Raw genomic sequence first — 12,305 nt, 5'->3', positions numbered from 1 at the left:
CTATCCCAAGGCATGCGGCCTACATGCTATTTGCATTCCCGCAAAATTGTCAGGGTTGCCATGACAAACCTTGAATCACCACCGAGGCACTTTGAGCAGCAATTTCACGTCTTTAAAGGCTGTTTTTTCCCCCCCTTTTGGAGGATAAATAATATCGTCAATTTGAATTCGATTACTGAACTAATTTCAAGGTACCAAGTGTTGATTTGTCACAGCTACACATTCAGTCTCCCTTTGTGCTGATAAGAAAACAGTGTGAGAAGTACACACTGAACTACGCAAGACAAAAAACACTGTGAAAACTGCGATTTAAATTAGAAAAGTAGCCGAACTAAAAGCGAACTGCTGTGGCTGAATAAACCCACGGCCACTCCTTTTAGGTTTTGAGATTGTTATTAACAACTTTCTCTGGATAATTGAATATTCTGCACGCTTGTGATCGCTTTTGTTGTCCATCTCACTCTCGTCAGCTCGTACTGAAAGAGAAAAAACGGCGGTGGCAGATATGAGGTCGCCCGTGCATGCAGAAGTCAACCGCGTGATGCATTTCGGGGTAAATCAGCTTCGGACTGCATCAAAACTGAAACTCTGGCTTTGTGACTCAGCTGCTTTTAAACACTTAGACTTAACTCAGATCGACTCACTGTGGCTGTTCAGTGTTATTCAGATGCCTCTCTCACCTGACACTCTTTAAAGAGGCTGAAACACAAATTATGAACAATAAAAATTGATGTTTGGGGATGAATAATTCAATAAATGTAATTTATACACCTAATTTTCTGCCTGGTTGTTGCAGTGACTGTATATAAATATAGACAAATCTTCGGTGATGTCGGCCATAAGATTCCTAGAGTGATTTTGAAGCCGTGTGTGACGTCTGAGGCCGCCGCCATCTTGCCTGAGGCTGACTCCGCCTACTTGTTTCAAAAATGGGCAAAGGGGTGGAGCTGAGGCAGAAAGCTAGCACTTAATTATGCATAACTTTAAGCCTAGATATAATTTAAAGAAAAGAGTGCAGTTGTCATGAATTTTATCTACAGCCCTTTATCACAAATGTCCTTGCTTGGGCTTTTTTCGCCAAACAATAGCGCACAATCGCGACGTCTCAATGACAACTGTCTACACAACAGAGGAAAGCATGGTAAGAGCAAGTGTGGCACTCAGCAAATAGTTATGAGCAATGTTATTCTTTACATCAAATTAAAGCAAACAAATAAAGTAAAACCAAGAAAATCACAACACTGAAATACTCGCTTTAGGTTAATGGGAGACGTTGCATTTCCACTCTGAAGCCTCCACTTCCTCTCATGCGTTTTTATAGAGTTTATTTTTGAGAACGCAGATTTACAGGTGTATGTTGATCTGAACACAGTGAGCATACATATGGCCGATGTCTTCAGTGTGTCATACTCTTGAGGACAAGCCAAAAAAATTCGACGTTGCTCGTTGCTTCATGAATATGAAGCCTAAAATATCGCAATCGCCCCCTAGTGGCAGTACAAGGTAATACGAGTCTGTTAACACTGACAAAAGCTAAAAAAATAACACTAATTTGGAAGGAAAATCAATGTATCAATTAATAATATATTATTTAAGATACAATTATTTTATTTTATTTTACGAGAGCATCTGGCCCTCACAATGTGTTCTGAGAAAAATTCTGGCCTAAGGACAAATGTATTTGATGATCCCTGCTCTACATCTTCCAGCCCCAAACCCACTGGATTCTACTTATGACACAAATAAATTATAATTCACGTATTAAAAAGCCTAAATAATTATTTTTTTAGGGACTACTTGCAGCGGTGAAATAATACACTTAGGACGCACAGCAAAAAAAAAAGTTAGATGTGTTACTGACCGTAAAATAAACTACGGCGCACGCAAAATACTTTAGCAGTCTCCACGGGGACCAACCAGTTTGTTTCCTCTTTCATGACCATGTACCTGATGATTTTATTGCTTTGTGCAATTTATCAAATCCAATCAAATCAACTTATTACTTTTATTTCCCCGGTTTTCCGTCGAGCCTCTTTTGGGTGAGCGGTTGAGAAGAACTCGGGGCCCGGCTAATAGCTGCCATCAATAATTCAGGCTCTAATCTGTGTCTGGAGAGCCGTCCCAAATGTGTTATATATGAACGGGTCACAGTGATGCACTGGCTTCAGTCTACAGTTATTCCCTCAGTCTTATTTGTTTTCCTCCCTTGTCGACATAACTCATCAACTCTTGGGCTGACACAGCAAATCTAATGTTTACAGAAAGTGGAGGAGGTGGAGAACGGGTCCTGCTGTGCTAGTGGTACAATATTTATTTTAATAGGTTTCGGTTATAAAATGAGGAGCTGACGAAGCCTGGAGGCCAGACCTGACCTGCCAACAAAATGTGACAGAAACTTAGTCTGGTCAAAAAATAAACCAGGTGAGTACGACTTTTTTTGTCCTAAATGAAGTAATTCCCTTTCTATAAAGTTTCCTTCCTTAAAATGCATTCACTCACTGTTGGTGTCAACAATGATATCTTACTAAATCTAAACAGCGACTGAAAATTTAAATAATCATCTTACAAGGGAACGGTCTGACAGGAGACACACACCTCAATGTCCTGGCGCAAAGTCCAGCAGAAGGTTGTCCTGTGGTGTCTGGTAACAAAATGTTATCAATGTGGGGGCCTTTGAGGGGAGGTAACCTCTGTGGATCATCCCACAAACACTTTGTGCTGTTCTTCATGTTTTCTTTTTTTTGTTGTTGTTCCTAAAATGTTTTTGTGGCTGCATCCTGCTGGGGATGGCTGCTGCCATCAATGAGTGATATTGCTATGGGGTGGGGGTGCCTGGTCTGGTCTAGGTGGGTGCTACATGTCTAAGTAACACCCACACCAATGAATACCAGGTCCAAAAGTTTCCCAGCAGAACATTGAATTGTCACAAGATGGTCAATGTCATTTACTTCTCCTGTCACTGGTCATAATATTGTGGCTGACTGATGTGTGGCTTTTATGTTAATAAAACAGCATCTGAGACAGTTTTCCTTTAAATACTGAACCAAAACTCTCAGTACAATAATGACCAGATGGATCAGACGCTGCAGTTTCCAGTGGAGGTTATATGATCTGATTAAACCTTCCTTCACAACCATAATAAGAAGTTGGACTCAGGTCACTTTTGGTTCAGATTTACAAGAAATAACTCTAGGATGCAGACTCGGAGCAAGTTTGAGAGGAGGATGCCTCAGAGTCTGCTTGATATCCATCACAAACACACATCAGATAATCTGTCAGACCTCGCTGAGTCTTACTCAACACTCCCCTCCAGGAACACTTCCCCTCTAGCTCTCAGTTTGACTAATGGAGCCCAACACAAATTGGCAGATGATTCACAGGGTGGCTGAGAGAGCAATAACACTGCCCCATCTAAACACACATACACACTCGTGTTTCTATCTATGAAAGGACTTTCCACTGACGTGTTGCCTTACCCCAATGATCTCAACTAACCCTAACCGTTACCCTAAAACCAAGTGTTAACAGGTTGTAGGTGTCAAAAAAATTGAGGTTTTCAATCAATAATGAGAAAAAAACTGCCCTGCAAGCACAACTTTGAGCCACAATGTCATTATTTGGGCCCCACAACTTAATAAAAACAAGACCACACACAAAAAATAACTGGCGGGACATTTCCTCCTGGGTTTGGCTGCTCACCAGAGGACAGCTGTAACACTCTGCTGCAGCCCGCCGTGAGCCTTCGCTCCAGTAACTCATTTCAGTAATGACGTTAAAGGTGTCCCAATGACAGGGGAGACTAATGCCGTTGTCATGCCATGAAAAATCCTGCAGACAAGAACGCAAATCTCTTCACGTCTCTGTTTACATGAGAACAGCTGGAACGCTTCGCATTGTAAAAGGCCGGAACTAAAACTGACAACCAGCGAAAACCAGCTTGAGAAACCGAACCACCCCGCAGAGTGTAATCCAGATGGAAGTGTCGTTATTCCACTTTTTTTCTTTCTTTTTTTTACTCTTTAAACAAGCTTTAACGCAGCGCTTGACTTGTTCTTAAGAGGAGCCGAAAGGGAGAGGGATGGAAGGAGAGCTGGAGGTTTGTTCGGTTGTAAAGATTTTTCCTTCAGCTCTGAATGGACACAAAAGAACACACAAAAGAGCTTTGCTGAAGGACGAGACTGCAAGTTTCTTAGATGTTTAGATAAGGATGCAACAGCTAACAATTACCCTGTTATAGTGACGAACCTGTCAGCTCTATTTCAATTCATTGACAGATCAGCAGTTTGAGGCCCTCAAACTTTCCACCACCAGTCCCCTAGAACTGAAGAAGCTACTCGGATGAGTGGCGAAACGTCTTCTCAAAAAAAAAAAAAAAAACTCTACAAGTGCAGTTGCCTTTTTGAAACCTTTTTGGATCGCTATTAATTGTATTATTTTCTTATATTTAAAGGGCGTAAACATAACTTAACTGCAGAAAATCTGTTCTAAATGTACCAAGAATCTCAGCTGAGAGCTTGAACTGGTAACTCCCTTCACATCGACAGTAACTGCTTTCCTTATCCATTTTCTGCTTGCCTACTTCTTCATAAGCCTGGAAGCCAGACCAACTTCCCCGGGTACAAATGTTTTGTGACGAAAAACTGACCCGGAGTCTCTTCGTTTCGCAAACTGATTATCCTCCAACAAAGATCTCCTGAGCCGTTTGAATCGATCGGGGCTTTCACGCGGTCATGGACAGAAGAGTAACAGTAGTCATAGACATCATCTGAGCGCCGTGGAGTTGAATTAGTTAACAATAAAATGGCTGCGAGCTGTTTAGAGTCCAGTATTGCATCTGATGTGAAAGATATTGACAGCGAAAATAACTTTAAAGGACAAACAATTCGCAGCGGTTAAGGCATTCATAAAGAAAGCCTTAATTGTTTAGCATCACATATTTCTTTCTGATTATCAGCTGAAACACGCCCCATAATGAAATCCAAATGTAGTGCTAGTGTAGTGGGTATGCCAGGGTATTCTTCTTCTGCTTCTTTTTGGAATTTTCAGCAGTTTTTACAGGGCGTACCGCTGCCCTCTGCAGGGTAAGATTATTTACCACGTTCGCACTTTAGAGTCCGCTTGCTTTCCACAGTGTTTAAATAAAGTACGACATTAACAGAATTTAAAAAAACATTGCGGCTTCAAAAAGAATTTTGACAGAACTATCAAAAACGTACATTTTAGAGGCTACAGAGAGCAATAGTTTTACAATTTTGTCAATTTTCTTGTTAACATTGTTGATCGTCCAATCAGTTACTGTCATTGAAGCTTTAATAAATTAATCTCTTTTAAACTCTTAACACATTCAGCGGTAATGCACTGTGTGTGAAATGTAAATGAATGGAGCTCAATAAGCCCTCCAAATGACAGAATGGAAATCCTCACTGAAGCAGACAAGACAACTTTGCATGGCCAACACGTGACCAGCCGCCGCAACACCAGCAAGCCTCCTTACCTGCAGGCCCTCGATGGCCAGCCGCAGCATGCTGGGAGTCAGCTTGGATGCCTGCTTGAAGGTGAAGTTACTCCAGTCGATGATGAGGATGAAGCCGTTGACCTGCAGCTCGGGGTCTTCTATCATGGACTCCAGCGAGAGCAAGATGGCCCTCAGTATGTCCACAAACGTGTATCTGAGAGAAAACAGAACAGGATTTTTGTTATATATACATGAATCAACAGCTGTGGAGGAGCACAAATAATCAGTTTAGGTCAGTTTTTAAGCAAATGGGTCAAACATTCGAGACGATTCGATGCATTATGTCAATATGTTTAGGGTTTCCTTTGATTTTAAAGAGGACACACCAGACTTCTTGAAGACATAATTCATGTTTTGAGAAACTTTTATAGACTAAACAATTATAAAAAAAAATCAAAAAGACTCCCTGAAGGGAACAATCAGCAGCATCAGCCCAAGATAAAGATCATAAACTGCATTCATTTCATAAATCTCACAGCTAAAAATTATATATTTTAGCTAATCCTATAGTAGAATTTAACATTTAATAAGAATTTCTGAATTAATTTGGAGGTTTTTGGTGTCATAAATGTTATAAAACAGCTGTGGGGAACCTAAAAATGCTTCTTCCTTGATGTATTTGGCATGGTTAAGGTTAAAATCAGTGGTGGCCATGAGCTCCCTGGTGCTACCAGTCATATGGTTTACTGCCTCAGCGGCTCCACGTGGGTTCACACCCAGCTGATGCCCTGGATACATCACTGTCCCACTGAAAGGTCATGGATTTTTAAATGTTTTCAAATAATAAATACCCTTTTTTTCCTCTTATTTCTAAGAAGATGTTATGCTCGTAGAAAAACGAGCATAACGTGAAACCGCTGGACATATTTCACAGATTCATTGGTGTTCAAAAAGGAGAAATCATACGCACAATACATTTTAAAACCCGAAGCAGATCAGAGTTATTATACATCTATCAGCTTCACAGTATCTGAATTAAACTCATTGTTAAACAGTTAAAGAGCTTCTCCAACGTATTCAGCTGCAGCAAATTCACTTGCTGGTGCGAGAATGTTCAACAACTAATCTGAATTTGACATTTATTCCTTTTTTGGGGGATTTAAACTGATACAAAACAGAATATATACACCTCCTTCCTATCATGTGTTAAGATAAACCGATTGTATTAATCCACATTATCAGGAGACAATGATACATCTAGATATCTCCATTAAGGTTTCTCTCATCTCCGCGGTTTACTCAGACTCTGTGACGTTTCTTCAAACTCTCGGTTAAACAAACTAAAGCCAAACAGAATCATGTCCCAGCTCTGTTCATTCGGCCTCAGCTTTAACCATGACCCAGACACCGAGCAGTCTGCAGACATTTATCAGATCCCAGAGCTCGCGAGTATTTGAAGAAAGAGCGACCCGACGGTTGATCTCCAGTCAGACGATAAGGAAGAAGACCGTCTGCAGAATGATCCCTCATAAATGACTGATGCGGTGTTTAAAAGGATAAACGTTAGGAAGATAATTATGAACATAATAAGTAACCAGGATTCTCTTCATTTTAGACACTGAATCTATCACGTATGGCAGCAATGGGGAGGGAGGACCGAGAATGCAAGACGCTAAGGAGGAGGCAACAAAATGAGTTTAATAAAAACTCAACAACCAGAACGTAAGGCGCAGTGGGGACAGCAGGGACACCCCAAACACTCAAAACCAGAAGAAACGGGTGAAGACCAAAAACCGAGGACGAACCGCATGGAAAAATCCAAAGAGGGAACAGCACAGACGACTTGACCAAGAGCAAAGAGAAAGGCGGGTTAATATATAGACTCACACACATCGGCTGATGGAATAACAGGAGACAGGTGAGACCAATGAGGGGCGGAGCATACAAGGAGAAACCAATCCAGAAATCAAAAGAGGGGAAAAAAACTGGAAGTAAAAAAAAAAAAACAGGAAACCCAAGGAAAACCAAACAGGCTCACACAAAACCTGTATTTTAAAACTCAATGAGCAACAGTTTCTAGTTATAACCTGTAGTTTATAGTCTGGTGGACGTAAGATTTACTGAATAAGGAAAGTAGGAAGAGGAGAGAAAAGCCTTTGATTATGTCTTTTTATGTTTTTATTTTATTTAATCTCAGATTTGTACATTTTAGGTTTAAGTTGTTGCACCGTGGGCCTTTGAGGAAAGAAGGAAGGTTGATGGTGCATTTTACAGACTCATAGGAAGTTTCTACTTTAGTTCTGCAAGACTGGTGGTGAGTTGGGTTTTTTTTGGGAACATCTGTGGGTGGTGTCCACCTGAAACTCCCACGACTAAGGTCTATAACGGCCACATACTCACCTGTAATTGGAGGAATTTGTTTGTGACCCTGTTCTCCTCCCCCAATGAATGGTACTCTAATGAGGCAAGTATTTTTAAGAGACTGCAGTTAAGAGTCATGTGAGCTTCAGGCGGCTAACACCCACATATGTTCCTAACTGTACGCCAACTCCAGACCAGTCTCTTACAGCGGAAAAACGCCACTTGGATGAAACATCTTCAGTTTCAGCAAATACAATCGGAGACTAAAGGTCTGCAGCCAGTATCTTTGAGCACGCTAACATGCTAATGTTTAGCATAATTCACGTTTATCACAGCAGGATGCAAACATTTAATTAGGACTCAACTCTACTCGTAACCAAAGCTGAGTGGAGTCCGATTTCAGTCAACGGCGTTGAAATTAAAGCGCTGATCACAAACCGTGAGAATGTTGGAGTTCTGCAGGAATTTAACAGGACCCTACTAACCAACCCATCACTGTATAGAGGCATACGGCTGACATGCAGATAAAGTGAAATATGTCAGCTATCAGGTCAAAACCCGTTGGACAATTCACCCAGTGTTTCTTTGCACATTTAAACTGAAGTGAAAATCAACTGTAAATGAAGTAAAACTGCTGACTTTTGACAATCATCCATGCAAAGTCTGGAGGATTCATCTTCTGGTTAAAAAACAAGTATTAAAACAAACTGCCTGCCTATCATAAATTTCACAAACAAGCTTAAAACTGCATATTTCAGCAGTAAAATCCAACAGTAAAATTTACCATTTAATAACGACTTCTGAATGAATTGGGAGTTTTTTAGTGTCATAAATGTTATAAAATGACTCTGAGGGAACCTAAAAATGGGTCCCATGAACACCTGCACAAATTTCCAGTATCTTAATTCTTGTGGAGCTGTTTCAGTCTGGACTAAAGTGTTGGCCCGAGAGCCGTTACAGCCTGAACAGGAAGTGCACTGAACACTTTACGTTCAAAAGTATGAGGAGAAATTGTCTCCTGTACTCCTGTTGGCTCGCTTCAGGTCTGGGTTTTTTAGTGATTTGGGATATTCCTCTTAACGGGGAACTACTATTTTTTACAACCTGGACCTTATTTCTGCCATAAAATATGATCATTTACTCACCCCCATAACTTTTGTGTAATTTGCAGTCGTTCGGGACATATTTAGATCCGCGTATATCCATATAATGGGAGTGACTGGGGCACCGAATCGCAGCCTCTAAATAACATATTAGCTGCCTCGAAGCTCGTTCATTTCACCAATATTTTGTTTAGGTCAATCTACAGACGCCAGATGATGATAACAGGTAACTCCGGACTCAACAGGGAATAGCACCAGCGTACAATAACAAAATATTGATGAAATGAACAAGTTTCGCGGCAGATAATGCGTTATTTAGAGGCTGCATTTTGGTGCCCCAGTCACTCCCACTATATGGATATATGTGGATCTAAATATCTCCCGAATGACTGCAAATTACACAAAAGTTATATGGGTGAGTAAACGATTGTATTTTATGCCAGAAATAAGGTCCAGGTTGTAAGAAACAGTAGTTCCCCTTTAACACTACGTCACACGCTGAAAACCCTTTGGCATAAAGGTCTGTCTTAGAACTTAGTTGAGGACATTTTGAGGACGACTCTTTCTTGTATCTACACGATGGCAGTTTGATGGCTGGCTCACTAATGTTGGTTTAATAGGATCAAATCCCTGGAGCCAGGAGATCATCAGTCACATGTAGGTAACAGGTTTAGACGTCCACATACATTTGGACATGTTGTGTTTGTGGTTACGTTATTAACACCTCCATATTAGCTGTTAAAGATGAAAGATGAGGTGGTTTACTGATATTTCTAGTAGTTTTCTGATGAGCATGTGGTGCTGAACGGACAGCTCCATAAACCAGAGTCCATTTAGTTTATAAGGAATTTAAAACACCCTTTATTCTCTGTATACACAGACCATGCATACCCACCCACCTCCTCCAGCCCTCTGCCTCTGTATTACCTGCTCTGGTCCCAGTTGGCCGCGAACAGAACCAGTATTTTCCTGCCATATCTGTCTAGGTTGGAGAGCACGCCGGGGAACCCATCCTTCAGGGCCTGCTTGATGCCCGGGTCGGTGGCCTTCAGGTTCTTGAACATGTCCAGGTTCTGCTGCCTGTACTCAAAGTACTGGGCCAGCAGCCGGAACGCCTCGAAGTGGTTGAACTTCCTCGCCCGGAGGAATCTGAGGATGAACGCGTCGTCTGTCCTGAGGAAACCGATGTCCGGCCGGGTGATGATCATGTCCCGCACCTCCTGGATGTCCTGGTGCAAAGTCTCGGGGTTCTCCTTCAGCTCCACCTTGGCCTTCTCCAGGGTCTCTGGAGAGAGGCCAGCCTGTAAGTGAGTCATCTTTTGCAAACAGCTTTCCCTCCACACAGGTGGTGGGTAGCAGGGGGAGAACAGAGGGGCTCACCAGCCTTTCAGTGAAACAACGGAGTAGATTGTTGCCTCTGGCGGCAGCAACAGGGTGAAGAGAACTGGACTGTTGGTTTTTATCAGATCAGCAGCTGACTTCAGATGGAGGCCTGCTGCTCTGTAGACGTAATCCACCCTGAACTGGCACAGACGCTGCTGCTGCTGCTGCTATGATGCTCCTGTTGTGCATTATCAACATATGGGCCATTCACTTTTACGCACGGAAACATCTCAATTCCGCCTCCAAAGAATTCAACTTTATCCGATTCTATTTTAAATTATTTCCCCACCACGTATATCAGGAATCAGATCCCCTTCGGGCTTCAGGCGACACATCCAACCTGCTGATCCGGGCGGCCCGAGCTCAGAGCCGACAGACAGCCGCTTGTTCCCTCCATGTCAGAGCCTCTCCTCTCTTTCTCTCGCACTCCGTGGCACAATGACGACGACAGCAGCATCACCGTCTCCCCGGCGTCGCTGGCGGCGGCCAGGCAATGCGGCACGACCCCTGCAGCACCTGCTATATCATCATCGGCATCATCAGCATCCCTCCGTCTTCGCAACGCGTCTCCATCCGCCGACTGACTCCTGCTGCTGCTGCTGCTGCTGGTGGTGGTGGTGGTGCTGCTGCTACTGGTGGCGCCGCCGTCGGCTCCGTCAATCGAGGCTCAGATTCAGCCGCTTGTCTCCGCCTCAGTCATCCCTCAGCTTCAGCACCATAACACAAATTCTAGGGCGCGGAGTCTTGAATGATGCGTTTCACAAAGCCCAGGGTGGATGGAAGGATGGATGGATGGGGGCAGCAGCACAGGTGTCCCGCGAGGTTTTGTTCCTCCTCCCTCCTTGCCTCCTTGGTTTCTGGGTTTTGGAAAGGGGTGGGGTGAGTCGGTTGAGGGCTGCTGGGTTGGATGTTGGGTGGGGAGGGAACGGTGGGAGGGTGGGGGTGGGGGGGGATTACCGTCCTCCGCTCCTCCCGCTGCTGCTGTTGACTGACAACAAGAGCTCTGGTCGGTGCACGGACACCACAGCACCGACAGTATTGGGTAGAGATGGGGAGGGAGGAGTGGGTGGAGATGAAAAGGCAACAGATTAAATAATAATAATTGAAAAAAAAGGGTTTGGAGGTGCAAGGTGGTTAAAAAGAAACAAGATGGAAAAGTGAAAGGGAGTCTGGGTGGAGAAAGGATGGAGGGGGGAGGAGAGAGAGGAGAGTTCAGGGGACAAAAGGGTGAGAACCTGTAGATGGGGGTGGACTCTGGGCTTTAAAGCCCTGAGGCAACATCAGGGGGCTCTGCATCAACCCTTTCTTCCCACATTTTGCCTTGAAGATCTGTATGTCTGCAGGTTTTCTGCTCCTAAATTATGCTGTCAACATTTTAGAGGACCTACTGATTAGATGATAAGACGCTAGGAAATAGAAAACAGTTTTTCCTTTTTTGTTCACGGTATTTCAATCTGTAGTTAAAGGAATACTGACTAAGCATCACAATGATCCTTCGCTCCAGACTCTACACGTTTATCATTTCTGTTGCACATTTTCTTGAGACGCTAGGGGTTAAAGGAATCCAAAGGTCGGAAGATGCAACTTGGGCAAAAAGAAAACTGCTGCCAGAATCTCCTCCCGTCAGCGATGTTTTCTGTTCATTCAGCTCGATCCACGTTGTCTCGAGACGCTTTCCGGGGAAATAACCTTTATCCTTGAGGCCGGGCCGGGTAGAGACGGAAACATGTGAGAGGAGAGACGAGGAGGAGACAGAGGAGGTGATGCATGATACATGAGAGAAAAGCAGAAAAGATGATCAGGTGTGTTATTGTTAATGGGATAAAGACGAGCACTGAACATGAGCAGGGATTTCATTATGAGGCGTCTTCCTACCCAGACAGAAACAGTATAGTAACAAAGTATGCAATATTAAGCAGTTTGCTGTGAATGATCCTTTAAAGTTGTTTTTTCCCCCCGTCAATATCTCTAACAACAGCTCGCTTCTCTGAAGGGCAGCTATT

At 43.1% G+C, this 12,305-nt stretch overlaps 1 protein-coding gene across 2 annotated transcripts in view; it reads right to left on the bottom strand.

The window, feature by feature from the left end:
- Positions 1–10,304, bottom strand: part of clvs2 (clavesin 2) — a 38,697-nt gene extending 28,393 nt beyond the window's left edge. For both annotated transcript variants that reach the window (XR_014699458.1, XM_084560730.1), the window contains exons 1-2: positions 9,847–10,304; positions 5,495–5,669 (exon numbers count right to left, since the gene is read on the bottom strand). Coding sequence is in view for 1 of the 2 variants with exons in the window: in XM_084560730.1 (XP_084416856.1) it covers positions 5,495–5,669; positions 9,847–10,235 (564 nt within the window). In the remaining variant the exon portion in view is untranslated. The remainder of the gene's footprint in view (positions 1–5,494; positions 5,670–9,846) is intronic.
- Positions 10,305–12,305: the final 2,001 nt, after the last annotated feature.

Source organism: Chelon labrosus (assembly GCF_963514085.1).
Source record: "Chelon labrosus genome assembly, chromosome: 14".
Classification (NCBI taxonomy): Eukaryota; Metazoa; Chordata; class Actinopteri; order Mugiliformes; family Mugilidae; genus Chelon; species Chelon labrosus.
The sequence above is the reverse complement of the archived record's forward strand: the minus strand, read 5'-3'. Positions and strand labels throughout refer to the sequence as shown.